Source organism: Delphinapterus leucas, chromosome 19, assembly GCF_059928025.1.
Source record: "Delphinapterus leucas isolate spDelLeu-1000000601 "Yukka" chromosome 19, BTC_Dleu_Yukka2, whole genome shotgun sequence".
Classification (NCBI taxonomy): domain Eukaryota; kingdom Metazoa; phylum Chordata; class Mammalia; order Artiodactyla; family Monodontidae; genus Delphinapterus; species Delphinapterus leucas.
This window is the reverse complement of record NC_143147.1, coordinates 13,334,471-13,356,488: the sequence shown is the minus strand read 5'-3', so window position 1 is coordinate 13,356,488 and position 22,018 is coordinate 13,334,471. Positions and strand designations below refer to the sequence as shown.

Below are 22,018 nucleotides of genomic sequence, written 5' to 3'. Positions count from 1 at the left end.
AGGTGGGGCCTGACCCACTCACACTGGGCACGGCTCCCTTCCCAATCCAGGGTTTAAGAGTCCTCTTATGACTTTCAGCTCTTCCTTTGGTTTCCTGTGATGCATTCGGTAAATTATTCATGTTCCGAGAAGGGTACGGGGCTCTCATCTCCCCTCCCCTCCACGTGAGCAGGGGATGTCACTGCTGCTTTTGCCCAACCCCCCTCCCCCAGCCCATGCCTCCCCTCCTCTGTCCCACACTGTCAGTGCTACTGATGTTCAAATTCCAGGTTTACACACCACGTTTGTGAATTCACTCAAAGCTCAGGCTCCACTGGAGACGGGGAAGTCCACGAAAGGAGAGACAGAGTCCCCACCTCGGGGAGCTTACAGTCTGGGGTGGGAGAGTGACAACCAACAGGGAGGAGTACTCTGAGGGCAGTGCAACAGCAGGAAGCGGGGATCCAGAGTGATGGGAGAGGACTGTAAATTGAGCCATCAAGGAAGGCTTCTCAGAGGAGGTGACATTTAATGCAAGGTCTAATCCACAAGAAGTCAGAAGGTGTTCTCCCCACTGGTGTGTCCTGCAACCCACCTCCTGGGATCCCAGAATGAGATGTATCCTAAGAGTAATAAACCCTCCACCTATTACAGGAATGTCTGCCTTGACCACCACTGCTTCATTACCTATGCTAATGGAGAACTCATATCCTTGCAAGGAATCCATTTGCTTTCCAGACATTCTGTTTGAAAGCTGCCCTGTAAACACCTGCCTCCTTAACTCCTATTCCTTGAGGCCTTCGGGAACCACATGGACCGAGTCTGCCCCCAGTTTGGGTCCCTACACTGGCAGACAGCTAAGAGCTCTGACGCTTCACCTCACCCAGCCATGCCCACCCCCCACCTCCCTGAGCACCTGAGAGCGAGTGAGAGGGACCAGAGCTGCTGCCGGCACTACTAGAGTGTTGCCATCCCACGGGGCAACAGGCTATGGGGCCTCCAAGCTCTCTAGACCCCTCCCTAGGTTTGGCCCGTACGATCCGCAGCCAGGTTTCAGGCCCAGGCTCCAGAGCCGTGGCCTCCCCCTTGAAGGTGTGTGTGGTTCCCAGCCGGCCCCCAAGGTGCCCCGAAGTAGTGCGTGGACGGTACCTGTCAGAGGCAGAGAGCTTCTGTGAGGGCCAGGGCTGGCTGGAATCCCAGGAGAACTGCTGGGACGCTCCCAGGTGGTCTCTGGTCAAAGAAAGAAAAAAACACAATCGTGCTGAGAATTTGCTAGGGCAGAAGCTCCGAGTGTCGCAGAGCAGAACTGGGTCACCTCCCTCCCTAAACCCGGGAAGCAGGAGTCCGCCTTCTGCTCCCATATCCATCTCCTCTCCTGCCCTCCCATGACAACAAAGCTTCTCTCTGCTGGGGACCCTTCTCCATGCAGCTGGGACCAAAAGGAGGTGGCCTTCTGGCTGGGATCCTGTGAAAGTCCCCATTGCCCCTCTCCTCCTGCGAGGCTGCCAACTCGTGCATCTCCACTTCGGTCCCTCGTCCTGGAACCCCAGCTATCAACCGGGCATCACTCCCCAAATGCCCACTGTCATCTGAAACCCCAAAGCCCAGAGGAAGGAGCCCTGGCCGGGGGTCTGTACAGAGACCTGGGTGATTGGCGGAGACTTCCTTCCTGGTTCTACAACTCCACGTCTCGTGTGAATTACAGCTGCTGTGTCCGATTGAACACTTCTCTCTCTTCCAATACCCAGCCAGAAATAAAGCTAAGATTGCAGCTATATGATCATCCCCCAAACGCTACTTTACCCATCTCACTGCTGTGAGCAGAGACTTCTCATAAAATTATCTAGCGATAAAAATAATACTTTCTCACTATTTACAACGTGATGATGTAGAAAAAAGTGCAAAGAAGAAAAAGTATCATCCGTAGTCCCACAACTCGGAGGTCATCACTAAACATTTGGGTACCTGTGTGCTGATTTGTTTTCTAGGCCTATGTACATCTTTGGAACAAAACAAAATCATACTGTACATTCTTTTCATCTATGGACTTCTGTGGGTATCTTTCCAAAACCATTAAAAAGGCCGGATAGCACAGGGGTTAGGATCTATTAACAGCAGTGAGTCTAGAGACAGATGCCTGGGTTTGAATCCCAGCTCTGCCTCTCACCACCAGTTTAACCTTGACCAAGCTAATCGTCCCCTTGGTGCCTCGGTTTCCACCTCTGTAAAATGAGATCAATAATGGCACCCACCCGAGGCAGCTGTTGTGTCCATGCCAAATGCCCATTTATAAGCTTTTAGCATCAAGTTATTTTTAAAGTTAGTCCAATATATGGATATGACATTATTTAGTCCAAAATTCTCTTACTGAAAATTCAATTGTCTCAAATATTTAAAGCAAAAACTAACACAATCTTTCAATGGCTTCTGTGAATTAAGATTCGAGAGAACTGCGGTTTGCCCTCAGTTCTGACCCTTATCTGCTGTGCAGCCCTGGGCAAGTCACGCTACTTCTCTGGTCTTCCGATTCTTCATCTAAAATGAAAGGGTCGGGCTGACTGGTCCTTTAGGCCCCAATACTCTTGCCCTCCAGCTTTGATTGGTGGTCTCAAAACCTTAAGATCTACTGTTTGGGTTTTAGGATCTTATGGCTCTAGGAGTCGGGTGGTAATACGGTCCCTTCATGTCTTAAGGGAGAGAAAAAGGAGGGTGAGCAAAAGGCAAGCAGCAGGGAGGATGTGACCAGGAACAAGAGAGCAGAGGGGTCTTCTAGGAGGGGTGGCCAGAGGGCAGCCTCCCTGGAGGAGGAGGGACGCTCGGGCTGGTGCTGAGCACACCAAGACTTGGAGAATCTACATGAAGACCACCAGACTGCTCTGAGGCCGAGGGCAGTGGAAAGCATCCTAGGCCTGGCCGCTCAGGAGCTGAGTGACCTTCGGAAGCCATCTAACCCTGTGTTTTGCTTTTCTCAGCTGTACAATGGGGATAAAAATGGTACCTAATTAGGGCTGTAATAGCATGAAATGGGTTAGTACATGTAAGGTGCTTAGGATGACAAGGGCACACAGTAAGTGCCTTATCAGAGTTAAATAAAGCAAACAGACTAGCGAGGCTGGATGTAGAAATGGGGGGGAATTCAGATGAGAAAACAGCCTTCCTACAAAGTGAGCTGGGCTCCAGCAGAGACCAGACGTGGCCTGCAGCCTCCATCTCCTTCCTAAAGAGGCCTCTCTTCCGCCCGCTGGATCGACCCCACCTGGAGGCCAAACTGCTGTCTCCACATCCACAGCGCCCAGCTCAGGCTCTCCCCTCCAACCCAACCCCCTGGGGCTCAAGGGACCAACCTCCACGGCTTCACCAGCTCCTCCCAGGTCCCACCACCCACATGCAATCAGTTCCTGGGGCCTGGAGGTGCCCCCTCCATCACTTTCCTCACCTCCTCTCCACCTCACCCCTAACGTGTCTCCCCACTCAGGGTCAGCGCTCACCTGAAGAACCCCTTGCGCCTCCTTTCCAACAAGGCACAGAGAACAAAGTCCAAGCTTTGTCATCCCCACGCCCATCTCTCGGCCAGCGAGGCTCCAGCACAGCAACCTTGTCTGTCTGTCCACACTGACTCCCACTGACCTCACTCCAGCCCAGGTAACTCACTTGCTGGTCTCGGAACATGTCTTTGCTCTGATTGTTTACACACCCTCACCACCTCCTGCCCCCACCATCCCTGGATGTCAGGATCGTGTTCATTTGCCAAGTTCCAACTAAAACGCCTCTTCCTCCATGCAGCCTTCCCAGCGGACTGCGGGAGAAGGCTCTGAAACCACAGGGGGATGCTGCCTGCAGTCAGAACCACGCTCTAGATGCTAGGGCCCGAAGGAAGGCCCCTTGCCCTGTACTCGCCGGCCTGGGTCACTCACAGGCCCCCAGAGGCAGGAATCCCTTCTCCTGTATCGCCATCTCTCTATCCAACCTCCACCAGGACTCCATCAGGGACAATGCAGATGCCTGAAGGGTTCCGCCCAGCCCACCTCCTGGTCTTAGCCAGCTCTGGTCAGCCCAAAATACAAAGCCACTGTGAGCATGGGGCAGGCCAGGCGGACATCTGGAGAGAGCCCCCGGGGCTCTGGCTGAGTGACCTCATCGACAGCAGGAAAAATCACCCCAGATGACCACACCACACACAGGCAGGAAACCATTTCCAGGTCTTTTTCAATAAAAGACTCCCTAATCTATTTACAGCACACCAGGCTCCCCGATAGCGCCAAAGCAAAACTGAAGTGGCAGCTCGGGGCTCAGGCTACCCTGGATTGAGGCCCCCTTGCGTTCTCTGGGCTTCCATCCTGGGGTGCTAGGTCATTCCAGGTGACCACCCAGACTGCTAACAGTCACTGCCATGCAGGCCCCAAAGGCTCTGGGTGGGGGGTGGGGGCCAGTGAGGACAGGGTGGAAGGAGTGAAACCCGTGCTTGGAAAGCCTCTGACCGTCCGACCCAATTCAGGAGAAACACATTGTTTCCTAAAGGCAACTCTAACTCAACTCGAACCTCTTCCGCTGAAAACAGGGGAGACAGATACACACACAAATGAGCTGACTGCTGACCGTGGATCAAATCGGACCAAGGGAGGTTGCTATTCTAGCCATCCACGTGAGAAGCCAGAAATTTCCATTTCCCCATCAGTGGATTACAGTGGCTGCCCATGTAGAATAAAACTTTTAAAGAGAGAGTATAGTTGAAAGGTGGAAAGTGATGTAAATGTGATTTCAGAGCACAGACGCCCCTTCCTTAAAATAAGAATAATTATTATTATAATTATTTTTAAAAAACAGTAAGCAAGGCAGGAGTTATTAACTTTAGAGTCACTTGTAGACTTCGTTTCCCTTTGTTAAGACTACATCCTTCATGCTTTGCAAGGTACGAGCTTTCAGTGGGAAAGTCAGTGAGCCCCTGGACCTCATCTGCCTTGGGGGAATCTGTGAGCTTTGTCCCCCACCCTTTTCCCCCTCCCCTTCCCACACTCTGCCCCACCCACCAGTGGACTCCTGGCTCATGATTGGTCAGTTTTCTTGGTTGAGTAGTAGCTCTCTGCTGCCCCCACTGGCTATCAGGTGAAATAGCCACAGGTACCAGCCTAGGAGGAACTGGGTTCTTGGGTCCTGATCACGCACACCCCGGATGCCCTTGGCAGGGACAGAGCATGTGGAAACAGAAGGACGCAAAAGCTCCTCGCAAACACCCTTTTGCAGGGAATTCCCTGGCGGTCCAGTGGTTAGGACTCTGCACTTAAACTGCAGAGGGCCCGGGTTCGAGCCCTGGTCAGGGAACTAAGATCCTGCAAGCCATGTGGTGTGGCCAAGAAAACTTTCACAATTGCAAGAAGTGGACATGCCTCCAAAACTAGGACTTTAAAGCACCTCTGTCAAAACTGAAAAATCAAGCAGGCACAAAATTTTTAAAATGACATCAAAGAACTGAAACACAGGATTAACAAATTCCATGAAAAATGGAGATATGTAGAATACTGTACCTAACTGAATAAAATATAGCCTTGTACATTTAAACAAACAAACGAAAAAACACAACACCCTCTTGCAGGGGCAAGAACTGCTCTGCAGGATCGTCTATGTCTGATCACCAGTGGGAGGGCTTCTGAGCCTGGGCCAGACCCTGAGTCTCAGGCAGCCCAGAAGGGTTGCACCACGGCCACTGGCCCCAGAATCTAGTCTATTTCCTGAGCTTCAGCAAACACGGACCCCAGGCTCGGAGACCTGAGGTCTTCAGCGGGAAATGCTGGCTGGAGTCAAGCCTGGGGGGTGGGGATGGGGGTAAGTAGGTGGCAGCTAACACCCCACCAACTCCCAGCCTTCAGGCAGCACACACAGCCCTGGGGTCCTCCCCTGAGCACTGCGGAAGAGGAGAGCTGGGGACACCAGGACTCCACTGGCACAAGAAAGGCAAGAAGTGGAAAGGAACCTGGACCGGGTGTTTAAAACACCCCTCAAATATTCTGAGGTAGCCTAGAGATGTTCCTAAGAGCTCAGGTGTCACACAGACAGAGGTTCGAATCCCAGGTCCACCCCTTACTACTCGGCCTCGGTTTCCTCACTGTAAAGGGGGATGACACGACTGCAGCCTCGTGGTCCTGGGGTGCACAGTCAGTGGGCACATACAGCTTCCAGCACAGCCTCGGAGACAGAGGAAGCCCTCAAACACATTAAACAACACTAATAATATGAATGAAACAAAACCCTCTGCATTCCTTCCTTCCTCCTCTCTGTTTCCCAACTTCCACCCCACCAGCTGTCTCCCTGCCCCACCCTCCTCTTCCTGCCTTCACAGAACACAGCTCCCAAAGGGAGAGGGAGGGCAGGGCTCCCTCTCGGGGGCTGGGGGGAAGAGGTGCTAGAAGGTCTTCGTTAGCATGTCTGAGCTGCAGGGGGGTCGCCGCACAGCAGCCCACAGAACCCTTATGCAGCCCTGTGATCCAGGCGGGGCAGGGGCCCTGACGCCCGCTCTACAGATGATACAGAGGCTGGTGATGCCAATGGATGAAGCAGCAGCCCCGTCAGTGCCCTGGCCATTGGATACTGGCCTGAGCCAAGCTTTGGACTGGCTCCAGCTTGCACAAAGGGCCTGAAAGTGTAGGGTGGGAAGCTCCCAGAGAAATTCTAGTAGGGAGGGTGGTCCGCCTGGAACACCCCGAGCCTGTCCTTCAACCCCTTTAGGATCCCCGACATACCAACCTCCTCATAGGGTGTAGACTCGGTCAAACACACCGGGAATCCCTGAACTTGGGCTGGGGAATGATGAGGGCTGATGCAACATAGGAAAAAGGGGGTCGTGTCATTGAGCCAGCAAGTATGGGCAGCTGACTGCCAGCTCACAGATATTACGAGCCCTGCTGTATGGCTGAGAAAACTGTACATGGGTCCCCAGAAGGAAATCTTATCACATCAAAGCCTGAACACTCAGGATCCAGACCCTAAGCACAGCTATTAAGCAAAGCTCCAGGTCTGTTTCCCAAATTTGGTCTCTCCTCAGGATCATTCGATCTGAAGCTACAGATTCCCAGACCTTGCGCCCGAAGACTCTGGTTTAGCAGGTCTTGGGTGGGACCCAGAAGTCAGCATTTTAACAAGCAGGCTCAGGGGTTAACCAGATGTAAGAAAAACGGGTAGAGTCCATAGTAAACCATGATGGGAACCAGCCACAGCCGGGGAGGTACCTGGATGAGACAAAAAAAACCCCAGGGGAGCGATCAGACACGGGATCAGGCATAGTACGAAGCAAGATGTGTGAGAGCAACGTAGGGGAACTTAAGGGACCCTCCAAAATGTCATGTCTACCCCAATGTTCTAAAAATATCAGGTTCATAACATCTGTCCCCAAGAGCCTCTGCTTTGACTCCGTGGCTTTGTTACCTATTTTAGTTCCTGAGGGAGCCTTATGAATTACAGTGACTGTCACAAACCCTTTAGCACAACTGAGTCCTTAGGGTTTTATGCAATCCTGGTCCCAGGTGGTTGGCATGGACAGAGCTGACAGGTCAGCGCCATCAGGATATTCTCAGCTGGAAATCTTATCCAATCAAAGCCTGGGACACTCACAGCCCTACGTGCTCTCCGCCAACATCATTTAGGTTTTCTGAGCCCTATGAACAGGCACCAGGCCGGGGAGGGGCTCTGAGAGCTCACAGCATCATCCCTGCCCTCAGGGAGCTGACAGCTAGGGAGCTGGATGAGGTTTTCCTAACTCAGCTGTAACACCTGCTTTCAAATCCGATCCTCCCAGAGATGTGCTCTAAGGTCTGGGACTGTATCAAATAAATGTATCTCTGTCTCCCTGGCCCCCGGTACAGCAGGCACTCAATAGACGTTTGAGGAATGAATGGAGGCTCAATTCAAAGCACTGTCAGAAGCAAGTCTAGTTACATTGCCAATGGCTGACTTTAAAGATGAGTGAGTGTGTGTGTGTGTGTGTGTGTGTGTGTGTGTGTGTGTGTAGATAAAAAGATAAACAGACAACAGAAAGACAAAGAAGGGGCAGGGAGAGCAGATGGGTCACCAATTCCCTTCACATAGTATGAAGTAGAAATCAAGCAAGCTGCTCAATCCAAAAAGAGCCCAGAACGTACACAGGTGGGTCACAGAAAAACAATTGCAGATGACCAATAAGGAAGAAAAGATGCTGATTCTCACTCAAAAATTGGAGAAGTGGGGCTTCCCCGGTGGCGCAGTGGTTGGGAGTCCGCCTGCCGATGCAGGGGACGTGGGTTCGCGCCCCGTTCTGGAAAGATCCCACATGCTGCGGAGCGGCTGGGTCCGTGAGCCATGGCCGCTGAGGCTGCGCGTCCAGAGCCTGTGCTCTGCAGCGGGAGAGGACGCAGTGGTGAGAGGCCCGCGTACCGCAAAAAAAAAAAAAAATTGGAGAAGTGCAAATTAAGATGACAAGACACTATTTTTTTCACCCACTGGATCATTTTCTGCTAACTGGCTACTAAAGAAAAAAGGCAAGTCTGCAGAGAAAAATATGTATGAAACAGACCCAGAAATGGGCATAAGACATCAGGAGATCCCAGAAACCCAGGACAAACAACGCGGCTGACTTTCCTTCCAGTCCTTAAGCGGGGGCTTCTGTGAGATGCCCCATATCCTTCTAATAAAGGTCCTTTTTTCATAAGCTACTTTGGGTGGGCTTCTATTCCTATAACAAGGTAGTCCCTGCCCTTGGACAATCCCCCAAATGCACTGCCCTGTAACGGTCAATGCCACCCTCAAGGCCATTAGATCCACATCTGGAATCTCCTTCTGTGACCAGGCTGAATTGTGACTTCTGAAGTAGGACTTCCATAACCTCTCCTGGGAAAAAAAATCACACCGCTCAACTGTTCAGAAGCTTCTCTACCCACGAAGTGGTATTTTCCACCCATATGTCACCTTTTTGTTTTGTTTTCTCAGAAACTCAGCATTTATGGACTTCAATCGCTCTGCACTGCTAATCCAGATTTAGAAGACTTTCCAGTAAAAGGTGTGACTTTACATTTTATAAATAATGCTCAAGATCACTGAGAGTGTTGCTTTTCACAAACCAGAGGAAACTGTCAGAAAGAGCTCTGGTTATTCTGCGAAATAGGAATAGGCAATCATCTCCCTGAGGTGCGGCCACAAAGGCACTTCCAAGGCCGCTGGAACCCCGAGGAAGGCTGGCCAGCCCCTGAGGCACAAAGAACCAACACTGCAAAACAGGTATAGAAGTTCTGGGCAAAATGAGCTCTCCTCAAACATTAAGAAAGGGCATTCCGGGTAGAGAAGACTACACAAAATGGGGAAGAAATGGGTAGAGCTGAATGAAACAAGATTCCTTAGGAAAGTGCATGAGTAAGTTTAAAAAAAAAAAAAAGCAAACAAAGAAAACCTCTCTGCAAAGAAGCCTGAAAGCCTCATCCAATTAGGGAAATGCTAAAATGCTGGGGGCAGAGGCAGCCTCCTGCAACGTTAGAGCATATGAGCATCACCTGGGGACCTGGTTAAACCACAGATTGCAGGGCACACCCCCAGAGGGTCAGATTCAGGAGGGCCAGGGTGGGGCCTGAGAGACAGCATTTCTAACAAATTCCCAGGTGATACTGACGCTGCTGGTCCAGGGACCCCACTTTGAGAACCACAGACGTAGAGAAAGACAAGGACGAAGAGCATTCTCTGCAACAGTTCACCCCGCCTCCAGCGGCTGGAGGTAGGGCTATAAAAAATATTTTTTTTTGAAAGGTACAACAATCAAACCAACCCACGAATTACTCCTGACTTGAAAGCATCCACTGCTCACCTCCTTTCCTCTGAACGGGTGTTGTTGGCTGAAAACTGCGGCAAATAGTCAAGTTGGCCCGAGAGATGCGGAGAGAGAAAAGTGAACCTCACGGGGCAGATGCTCTGAGAGAGCAAAGAAGAAATCCTCCGGGACCACAAATGTTTGGGCTGTTACGCAAGCCTCTTGAGGATTTCCTCTCCATCCCTGAAGCCCGCTAACTAAGAAGGCTTCGCATTTGCACACCTGGTAAGAGGAATTCACGCTCTGTGCACGAGAGTTGAGCCAGCTGGGTGGGGACGTGGTGTCCAAAGGCACTGTGTGCTCCCTGGCCCCTTCTGTCCTATTTCCCAAGGCTGTGCCCCTGTTCTGTCCTCTCCGTACCTTTTCTGCAGTGTCTCCCCCATCAGCACATGTTAATTTTACATACCGGCAGCAGAAAGCATGTGAAGTCTTTATCCGTGGCAGAGAGGAAGAGAAGGGAGGGGGAGGAGGGGATGGGGGTCTCCTTGACTCCCAGCCCAGAACACACCTCCTTCTGTGGCAGAGATCACGTGGCCCGGCATCCCTGGATGCTCCTTTGTGCCATATAGAAAAGACCGGGGGCCTTTCAGGCTCCAGTTTGTGCATCTCAGCCCCAGAAGGATCCCCAGAACACGAGACCACCTCTCCAGAGAAACCGAGGAGGGTGGGATGTCGTGCTGGGGAAGGCGAAGCAAGAGAGAACCTTGGTGCTCAGCTCCCATCCGCTCCTCTATTTCAGAGAAGCTAATTTTACCTACTTGTACAAGTAATACAGGTCCAAGGGAGAAAACACTGGAAAACGGCAAAATCAAAAGAGAATAAAAATCCTCCCTAATCCCACTGCTCAGGGAGAACCCCTGCGTACAAGTTATCTCCCTCCACATCTAAATGCAATGGTGTGTCATGAGAGTGGAGGGCACCCCAGGCAGCAGGAATCAGGGACAGAGGGAGGTGGTGGCCGGGAGCTGGGTCCTGTCTGCATGGCCACAGGGCTCTGTCCTTAGGAAATACAAAGCTTGAAAGGCTTTCCAAAGCAGCCCAACCTTCTCTTTTCAAGATGGGGGCTCAAGACCAGGATTGCTGGGAATGCACCTAGAATCTGGCTTAAACCAGAGATGAACATGACCTCCAGCCAAGTCCTCTCTGGTATGTTCAAGAGAAGCATCACAAGTATCGGAAAATCAACTGCTTTATGAAGTGTCTCAGTTCACATTGCTGTGCACCTGAAACTAACACAACATTGTAAATCAACTCTACTTCAATTAAAAAAAAAAAAAAAAGGAGTGGGAAATCCACTTAAATGGGAAAGAGAAAACAAGTGTCTCTTTTCTGCAGCTTGTATTAAAGCTTTCCTGCACGCACATCTCCTGGAATTACTGGCATTCTGGTACCCTGGCAGCTATTCTAAGCCGGAGCTCATACCTCACATTCACTGATCGGCTGGCGATAGGTTGGCAACGTAACAGGAAGGCGGGCCACCCTTCCTGCTGCTGGTGCTAACTGCCCCGTAGGCCAGGTGTTCTGAGACACAGATGACAGATTGCTCCTGTCCACAGCATCGCGGAGGACAAAACACCGCTTGTTTGGCTTAGCAGTGCCCAAAGAGACCACAACGGCATGTTACTCTGGGCGTGGGAAATGTATTGGTTTCCTGGGGCTGCCCTAACAAACTACCACGAACTAGGCAGCTTCGACTACGACAGAAATGTACTGTGTCACAGTTCTGGAGGCTGGAAGTCTGAGACCAAGGTGTCAGCGAGATTGCTTCCTTCTGAGAGCTTGTGAGCATCTGCTCTAGGCCTCTTCCCTGGCTTCTGGTGGCCTCGGTCATTCCGTGGCTCATAGATGGGCTCCCTTCGTGTCTTCACATCGTCTTCCCTCTGTGTGTGTCTGTCTCTGAGTCCAAAACGCTTTTCGTAAGGATCCGACATATTGGATGAGGGCCCAGCAAGCGCCGGGATCTTAACCTGATCGTCTGCAAAGACCCTATATCCAAGGTCACATTCAAGGGTCCTAGGGGTTAGGACTTAAACTTCCTTTGGGGGGGTGGGGGGGACACAGTTCAAAAGGCTGCAGCTGGCTGGGAACAGTAGGAGGCAGGGATGGAGGTCACGCTAACCTATGGAGTTGATCTGGGGGCCAGAAAGTCTGGACAGAGGAGTCCAGGGATTCAGAAGCAGAGGGTCCGGGTCTGTGGCAGGGCCCAGAGGGGGAGCAAGGAACTGGACCACCAGGGACCAGGGGACAACTAAGCCCCAGCCCTAGTACATGTCCCAGCAGGCAGCCACGCAGAGCACAAGTGCCGTCAGACTGGTTGTTCAAACAGTGAAAAACGTCTGTACCAGTTGGAAAACCGCTTCTGCTCCGACCTCCCTACCCCAAGTATCCCCAGTCCCCGAGACCGCCCCACCCCCATTAGATCCCCACAAGGGCCATTAAGGCTGAATGTCTGGGGAGGGGGCGGGGGGCAGAATCCCCCTCCAGCACGTTCTTCCCACAGTCCATCCCTGTGCTGGACCGCTCGGTAACTTCCTCTGCTCTCACCCATTACAGGGGCTATTTCTTCTCGGGCTGGGTACACAGGTGCTAATAAGCACAGCCGGCAAGAGGGCAGCGCATCACTCAACAGGAATGTCCAGGAGCCCCGCTGGGTACAAGGCCCAGCCCGTGACCTTCCAAGGACAGCAAGACCCTTCAGGGGAGGCCCCCAGAGCCCCGTGCCCAGCCCAGCACCCCGTTGCCGGGGAGCGCACGCAATCAACACTCATCCCGCGCCAGTAACTTCTCACCCCATCCTCCTCCCACACCTCTTGGAAGAGCACTGCCTACTCTGGGATCCATCTTGGACTGAAATTACAAAAAAGCTGTTCCTCAGCTCTGAGACCTTCCTCCAACAGTGAAGATCTGATCGCCGGGACACCACGCCAGCTCTCCGTACGAGGCACGTTCCCCAGCAGTGGTGGGTGATGAACACGGCGGTGTGGCGACTCCCTGTTGCACAGGGTTTTAGAGCCGGAAGGGACCCGCAGAGGTCTGTTCAGGCAGGAAAGAAAATGGACTGCAACCCACGAGGAAAGTCTCCTTTAACAATCTCATCTCCACTGGGAGGCGTTCTCGAAGCCATTTGCATTGTGTTCTCCCACACCACCCCTGCAAGGAGCCATCCAAGTGCATAATGAGAGACGGGCACAGAGAAGGCATTGAGCAAACACTTGTGGCTTGATAATCCATTCACGTGGTCCTGGCCCACTCACTCATCAGAATATAACCTATGGATAATTTCCATTTTTGCCAGGAGTTCCACTGACTCCGTGGGACCCAACTCTTTAAACAGCATTGATGGCTATATCTGTCCAGACTGCCCTTCCCTATGGACCCCAACTTCCTGCTGCGGCCACATGCTCCCACTGCCCCACCCCCACCCCGCACACACACAGGCTTTACAGAAGCCCCCAAACGGCAATGCTTCCTGCACTAATAGGTCGGGTGCACATAAAAGCTCCAGGAATAAGGCAGAGTATGAGATGAGTCTGAAAGTTCTTCCTGAAGTAGACCGGTCAGTCCTTTCTCCCCATTCTTTCATCTCTTGCCTGGTCCCCTTTCATAATCTCTTACTTCCAAGTGCATTTATAAAATAGATTCCTGATTTTATGCCTAATGCCAATTTTCCCCTGCAATACTTGCTGTAAAGCCATGAGGCTATGTCCAAACACAGGTCAAAGCTCAAGGCCCCACAAGCACTGAACATGTAAGATGCTTGCATGAAGCAGACTCGAGTAGAAGAAAAATCAGGAATGGTGGCAACCTGCTCAGATCCACCCGGTGGTGTTCAGGCAGGAAGGCGGGTCGCATGTGGCCATACCTCACAATTTTTCAAAAGGAGACAAGTATCTGGGTGGGTATGAAAAATCTCCCAATTTTTCAATGTTGGCAACTCATTCAACATCTTTAAGGATGGTGAACACAAAATAAAATCCTTCTGTGGACAGCCTCTGGCCTCAAGACAATCCACTGTGAGACATGTACTCTACCTGAATCTTTGCAGGACAGCTCACCTGGATCTAGAGGTCCTGACCCTGCCTTGCCCCACTGCCACCAGAGGCACTACAACTGCCCTAGAAATGCAATCATCACACACCAGAGTTCAACCCAAGCAAACGTCATTCCTTATGGATACACAGCTCACGATCACCTTGTACTTTTCTTGGCCTGTAATGAATACAGGTCGATCTAATGCCTGGTAAAGATTCTACCACTTTATATGGATGGATTAGCGTGATAGGGCTGGATTAGTCATTGGATACAATCCGATCCCACCACACTCACTAGGCCACTGGGCTCTGCAAAGTGATGATGAGGGCAAGGTGACTCTACACTGGTACATATGTCCTAAGCAAAGCAGAGGCAAGCTAGGACATTCCGGGATAATGTTCTCCAGAGAAGAGAAATATGAAGGAAGAAAAAATTTACAGCTTTCTTACATCTCCAAGGCCTAGAACTCTTTCACTAGACTCTAAGTTCCTTGAAGGCAAGGATGGGGTTCAGATGTCTAGATGTCAGAGTGCTACAGAGAATGGGAAAATGAAAACAGTAGAAGCCCCAAATCCTTTGACTTAGTTGCAGCTAGAAACAAAGTTGAAACCAGAGTTCATACGTCTTTTTTTTTTTTAATGGCAAAAATACTGAGATTCAAAAAAAAATGTTTTTTGAGCTATTGACTCAAAAGCTGTGAAATGATAAGAACTGCCACTACATCCTGTTATGTAGACAAGAATAAAGGCTAGAGATATCTGCAAGTCTGCTACCCTGACAACACAAGAGTATAAACATTAACCAGGTGAAGGGCCTTTCTTGGTAGTTTTATTCTCATTCTATATCCTGTCACTGTGAGATTGAGTTATTTGTCTTCAAGTAGTTTTTCCACGAGATTCTACTTTAACTACAATGGTTTATGGTTATATAACCATAAACCATTTATTTAACCTTGGGACTATAATGCATGTTTACTTGTTCGAAGAAAATTGTATTTTCTCATTGAGTTTCCAAAAGAGAAAAACTGGATTTCAATGGACTCTTCAGTGTCAAAATATTTGATCCACTGACCATGCCATCATCAATCTGGTTGTCTCCTTAGACGTCAAAAATAGGTGGTGACTATCAGAAAACAATTAAGATATAAAGCAGAAATTTTTACTCGCTCCAAATAGTAGATTCCAATTCAGTAGGTCTGCGGCAGGACCTGTGTATCAATATTTTTAAACAAACTCCCTATGTGCTTCAATGCCCACTAAAGTTTGGGAATTGGGCAGAAGGAACGCCCAACTGAGGCATCTAAGGACTTGTTCTGGAAGGACACCAGGAAAGTCACCAACTCGCCCACCTACCTCTATATGCCTGTTTTTATTGTGATATAACTCATATACCATGAAACTCACTCTCTAAAAGCATACATTACAGGGGCTTTTAGTATATTCACGGAGATGTGCAACCGTCAACACTATCTAATTTTAGAACATTTTCATCACCTCAAAAGGACACCCCTTACCCGTGAGAAGTCACCCCTTCTCCCCAGTCCCTGGAACCACGAGTCTACTATCTGGGTCTATGGATTTGCCTATTCTAAGCATTTCATATAAATGGAATCACACAACATACGGCTTTGTGTGTGTGGCTTCTTTCACTTAGCACGATATTTTCAAGGTTCACCCAGGCATGTTGCATGTACCCATTAGTACTTGCTTCCTTTTTATGGCTGAATAACTTCCCATTGCAGAGACAGACCACATTTTGTTTCGGATATTAATTTTGGTGGGGGGGGGGGCCCACACCGAGCAGCTTGTGGGATCTTAGTTCCCCAACCAGGGATTGAATGCAGGCCCTTGTGGGTAAGAGCATGGAGTCCTAATCACTGGACTGCCAGGGAATTCCCAGACCACATTTTGTTTATCTACTCATTCGCTGATGGACATTTGGGTTGTTTCTGGCCATTATGAATAATGCTGCTATGAACATTCATGTATAAATTTTTGTGTGGACACGTTTTCGGTTCTCTTGGGTAGATATCTAGGAGTGGAACTGCTGGGTCCTATGCCATACATTCTATTTTATTTCGGATCTGAACCACTTGCTGCTAACTGGTGACTCCACCTAACATCCAATGAGGAAAGTTTTTACACTGTTGACCAATAAGTCGTCTTTTTCAAAGTAACACTAGCAAACAATAAAATTCTGTCTCCTTTGTGTTTTGATTTTTATGGGACTTCAACTTACTGGCAGCGTGAATGACTCTCTAACCCACTTGGCGCCTGCCAAAATTCCAGGAGGATGTAAAACTGCTTAAAAGCTGCTGAGAAATGAGAGATGTGTTGTGTACTAAAGTGTTACCTTAATATTACAGATTAAAATGAATTCTCTGGAAGGGAAAAACGCAACCCCACAGAAACAGATGAATAGTAAGATTTAAGGTCTCACAGCTTCCCATTAAGAAAGAGTCCATTAAAGAAAAATAATACAGCTAAAATAAAAAACATGAACACACATGCACGCACACACGCACGCACACACGCACACCTATTTCAATCAACTGAATGTGCCAAATAAAAGCATCGTTTTAGTCTCACATTTGTTTAACACAGATGGACAGATGAAAATAGACATGTTTTTGGGTGCAGAAGTTTCTCAGGGCAACTTTTATTAACTGAGAATTATCAGGGCTGCTCTCTCAAGTATTCCAATTATTTGTAACAAAGAAAAGCTCAAGGAATGCTTTTAAAAAGGGTTCTACTGGAAAACTTATCCAGAAACTCACATTAGCTCCTGCTGTAATAAAGTTAAATGGGAATCTACTCATTTAAAGAAAAAGTAAAACCAGAAATCAAGAAAAGTGCCTATTATTTGGTAAATGAATCCAAAAGCTCAGATCCTGGTTTAATCCTCCACGTTTGGCTCACAAACATAATGAAACATTTATACATATGAATTCTTTGTCAAAAGAGCTTAAAAACAGTTCCCAGCTCTCCTGGGTTTCAGTTGATGCTCTCAGAAGATGGTTGTGTTTACCTTAAAAATAAAAGTTATCTCGGATTGTTTTTGCTACTAATCCATGAACTCAGTTATCCTTATTGCAAATTAAGTCACTGCCCTCCCCCATGCCCATCCTCCTGTATACTGAGGTAAAAAGGAAAAGATTAGAAGACAGGGGATCCAAGCATAGCTTGGTCTTTGAATGGGCAGGTAACTTTGACTGAGTCCCTTTACCCCATGGGGGACTCCCTTCCTCGTGTGTAAAATGAATGGGTTCTATCTGTTAGGCTGGGGATCATCAAACTTTTTCTTTTAAAGGCCGGAGAGTAAACATTTTTGGTTTTGTGAGCTATATGGACCCTACTCAACTCGGCCATCTTTGGGCAATAGCAGCCTTAGGCAATAAGAAAATAAAAGAGGGGCTTCCCTGGTGGTGCAGTGGTTAAGAGTCCACCTGCCAATGCAGGGCACGTGGGTTCGAGCCCTGGTCTGGGAAGATCCCACATGCTGCGGAGCAACTAAGCCCCTGTGCCACAACTACTGAGCCTCTGCTCTAGAGCCCGCGAGCCACAACTACTGAGGCTGCGCTCCGGAGCCCGCACGCCTAGAGCCCGTGCTCTGCAGCAGGAGAAGCCATGGCAATGAGAAGCCCACGTACCGCAACGAAGAGTAGCCCCCGCTCACTACAACGAGACCCGCACAGCAACAAAGACCCAACGCAGCCAAAAATTAAAATAAATATATATTAAAAAAAAAAAAAAAAAAGAAAAGAGCACGCCTGTGTTCCAATTAAACTCTATTTACAAAAACAGGCTGCAAGCTGAATTTGGCCCAAGGGCTGTAGACTGCCAACTGCTGTGTTCAATGATTTGTAAGGTTCCCCCTAGGATGACTGAGTAAAAGTCATTGGCCACCAAAACCCTGTAAATAATCAAGTCATCAAGGCCTGACAGTGGAGAGAGATGTACAGCCCAGCACATAGTGGGACAGGAGCCTCCAGACTGGGACAGACAATGGGCTCTTCCTCACATTTCCATCGACTGCCTCCTCCTATTTTGGTTGGTACCTCACCCATGCTCCACTGACCATCCGCCTTGGGCTTGGCTGGAGCATCACTCTGTGGGGGTGGAATAAGGCTTTCCAAGAGGCTGCTGGGGGTCAGATGATACACCCCAAAGTGGGGGGAAATGGCTCTCCAAGCAGAGAAGCGTGGCCAGTGGGAAACAGGAGATGAGAAGGAGGTGAGGAGATAAAACACCTCTGCTCTCCCGTGGACTACTCAAAGGCATGACTCTTCTCTGCAAACCTGGTTCCAGAGAAGCGAACACACTTGCTGAGCAACCCGCTGGCTGTCGGTTCACTGTCAAGGCTAGCCAGCATCTTCCTTTGCCTCTCTTCCCCCTCTCACCCACCCTCACCATTCTGGGCTTATACCTCCCAAATAAGGTGTTAACACTTAATCCTTGCCTCAGGCTCTGCTTTCTCGGGAAACAGGACTAAGGCACCCTCTTCAAATGATCCTCTTTCTTTAGAAATGAAAGACAGATAAATGAAACTATCAGATTTAAAGTATATAAAGATTCATCTATGTAAGAGATAAAATACTGACTCATACACTAAGCAAAACTAAGCTTGGCCTTCGTTACTGGCTTGAAATATCCCTTCGAGGTCCAAATTGTAAAAATATATCTTAAATAATATCTGAAAAGCCAGCATCTCTCCCAAAAGAAGATCTGAATATCTCTGACCCTATCGCTGTTAAGTGATTAAATGTGCATATCTGGGCTTCCAATGATAAATGGAACAAAACGACTTTGTGCTATTTTCTTGAAATGCAGTTATTTGTTATGCAAGTAAGAGGTCCCGCTTAACACTAGCTTAGGTCCCTGAATAGGCTGGCTACTGATAATAGCTCAATAACCAGAAACTAAACACACTCTCATTTTTGGCAACAGAGTCAACTTTGGGTGGAACGGAGCACTGCAGCACAAGCAACTTCCTGATACCAGAACCCTGGGGCCTGAGCTCAGTACCACCCTGCCTGACAAAATGCCCCAGAGAGCCATAAACTGTGAGGAGATAAGGGGAGATGGGTGGGGGGACGATGCCTCCCAAAGTCTCATGCTCTGATGGCCTTGCTGAGTTTCTACGAAAACAATAGTGTCATTGCATTAACTTACCCAACAAAATTTCCCTGTTAGCCATCTGGCCCAACACCATTTATTAAATAATGTGTGCTTTCCCCAAAGACTTACAATATCCCCTCCCCCACCATAAATCTGACCTGTATTTCAGTCTGTCTTGACAAGCTTTTTTCCTTTGCCATTCAGGACATTGCCTGCTCCTGGAAGCCTCACATCTCTGACGATTCTTTCCGAGCCCCCTCTGCCCCTCCCTTAAGCATGGTTCTGCAGGGCTCTCTTCCCCCTGGAGGCTTGCCCTGGGTGACCTCCTGCACGCTCCTGATTTCAGTTCTCTGCTGATGAAATGCAAGTTCCAGGCCGCTACCTGGGCTTGCGCAGGTCGGTCCCTGTAAAACGGAGTCAGGCCAAGGGACAAGTGGGGGTGTAACCCAGCCTGCTCTCTGCCCACCATGCCGTGCACCCACACAGCTCCCCAGCGCCTCATCTTTAGCCCAGATGACGACCCCTGAGTCACAGACCCATCTGTCCAACATACACTGCCCATCTCTCCCTGAATGTTCCCCAAGGAACGGTATGCTCAACGTGGAATCATCTTCTTTCTTCCAAAGCCATTCCTTCCAAGTCCCCTGTTCTCACTGAACAGCTCCGGCACACAAGGCAGAAAAGGAATCTGTGCGTTCTTCTTTCCTGGACCTGCCACATCCCGTCTGACAGATCGTATCTCCTCCTCTCCGGCCACACTACAGACACGGAGCTGACCTCATTACTTCTCTTCTCATCGAGCCTGTCAGGTTCCTGCTCACCATCCTATAACCCATCATTCTGCTGCACGAGCAATCTCGCTACAATATTCTGAGGATGTCAAGCCAGCGCTTCCATCGCTTTCCACGCCCACAGGGCAAAGCCCCAACTCTTCACGGTGCCCCATTGGGGTCTTTAGTGGGTCAGACCCCCAAGTCCCCCCCTCTGTTCCTCACCCACGCCAGCCACATCAGCCTTCCCCCTGCTGCCTCCCCTCTGCTCGTGCTGCCACTGCAGCTGAAAACGCCCAAGGCAAGGACCCCGCATCCCTGCTCTCAAAGATTTGTCTGACACCCAGATAAAGCTGGCGACCCCCTTCCTTGGGCCTGCAGGTTTGCACGTTAACACCCGAAACACTCATTGGTTTCCGTGTTTCTGACTCCATCACACCTGCAGTCGTTGAAGGCGGAGATGGCCTCTGGTTTGATTTTGTACCCCACAGCCCAGCAGAGCAGCCCTGTAACAATCCCCATGCAGAAAATCCTAAACGGATTTGAAAATAAGCAGATTAGCCAAAGCAAGGTAATACAAATGTAAATTGGGCTTTAAACTCCTTACATTTGTACATGGTGTAAAAACGGGGACAGCACATCTATGGTACCCCAGCGCCCTCTGCAAAAGAAGCGATTAGGGATTAAGGGAGACCAGGAGAGCTTGGAAGAAAGGTGGACAGACAGAAAGAAGAAGAAAGAAATGGCTCATGGTGCCTGCGAGAAGGGGGTCTGCTTCCTGGGCAGTGGCGAGCGATTCTGGCCAGAGTCCCAGGGCAGCAGAGATCCAAGAGTTGGGGCGGAAAGGTGGGTGCAGCTGGCCCGGCTGTGAGGAGACACATGCTTCCAGGAGTCAGGGGTCAGATAAACGTGGGTGTGAGAAGAGCAAGAGGCTGCTCTGATAAGCACCTTCCTGAAGAAAGGCAGTCAGATTAAAAAATTTACAAAGCAGCCCAGCAGCCAAACAAAATGGGGCTAAGATTCCAGAGGAGAATCAGAAAGATATCTGGTCTTCCTAGTGCCTTAAAACTAAAAAGCAAAATCTTTAATGTGATGTTCAGGGTCTGCATGATCCCTCCAAACATGACCAACATTGTTGTCATGCTTCTCATCTCAGCTGAAGGGAACCTCCTCCTCCAGGAAGTCTCCCCTGACCTCCCAGGGTCTCTCTGGGACATGCTCTCAAAACACTGTGGACTCCTCCTTCACAGCCCTGTTCTCGACTGCAATCAAATATGGACTCATTTAAAATCTGCTTCTGGGAATTCCCTGGTGGTCCAGTGGTTTGGACTTGGCGCTTTCACTGTCAGGGCCCAGGTTTGATCCCTGGTCGGGGAACTAAGATCCTGCAAGCTGGATCAAAAGTTTAAAATATGGCCAAAATAATAAAAGTACAGCCAAAACTAAAAATAAAAAATAAAATAAAATAAAATCTGCTTCCATTAGTAGAAGTTAAGTACTTTGAGGGCTGAGGCTGCTTCTTTTTTATTATTATATCCTCAGCATCCAACACTCTGCCTGGAACATATGTGAGGCCCAACACATGTTTGTTGACTGAACAATTCAATCAACCAGATGAAGAATGAATTAAACAACGAATGAATAAAACTGGCGTGTGTCTAGTGCCCTGTAGGATGTTTATCAGCATCCCTGGCCTCTACTCACTAGATGCCAGTATATTCCCCAGTTGGAACAATCAAAATTCTTTTCAGACTTGCCCCCTGGTGAGCAAAATTGTCCCTATTGAGAACCACTGTTATACTGGATTGTTGAGTAGGCTAAGTAAAATTATTTATGGGTAATTTAGTGCATTTCGACATATAATATATATACAGTAAATGTAATTGTTTGATTATTGATTAAAAAAAAAAAAGCTGGCATGAGTCTAGAATGCAAGACCAAGGAGCCAGGAATACAGCAACCAATATGGCCCACAGGCCAACACGTGTATGTCATCATACAGCTTGGGAACTCCTTAACTAAGATCGAATTTTACTTTTATTTTTTTTTTTTTGCAGTACGCGGGCCTCTCACTGTTGTGGCCTCTCCCGTTGCAGGGCACAGGCTCCGGATGCACAGGCTCAGCGGCCATGGCGCATCGGCCCAGCCACTCCGCGGCATGTGGGATCTTCCCGGACCGGGGCACGAACCCATGTCCCCTGCATCGGCAGGCGGACTCTCAACCACTGCGCCACCAGGGAAGCCTGACTTTTACATTTTTAAATGGCTGAAAAAAGAACCCTATTCCTTGACATGCAAGT

At 49.3% G+C, this 22,018-nt stretch overlaps 1 protein-coding gene and 1 non-coding gene across 17 annotated transcripts in view; one reads left to right on the top strand and one right to left on the bottom strand.

Annotated features, from left to right (window-relative positions):
* Positions 1-22,018, bottom strand: part of GAS7 (growth arrest specific 7) — a 195,769-nt gene that overhangs the window by 50,603 nt on the left and 123,148 nt on the right. For 15 of the 16 annotated variants that reach the window (XM_022596192.3, XM_089900345.1, XM_089900347.1 and 12 more), the window contains one exon: positions 1,129-1,209. The exons of the other annotated variant lie outside the window; for it this stretch is intronic. In XM_022596192.3, coding sequence (XP_022451900.1) covers positions 1,129-1,209 — 81 coding nt within the window. The remainder of the gene's footprint in view (positions 1-1,128; positions 1,210-22,018) is intronic. 16 annotated transcript variants of the gene reach the window in all.
* Positions 5,226-5,298, top strand: TRNAL-UAA (transfer RNA leucine (anticodon UAA)). Its single transcript has one exon. It is a non-coding gene; the product is annotated as a tRNA-Leu (tRNA).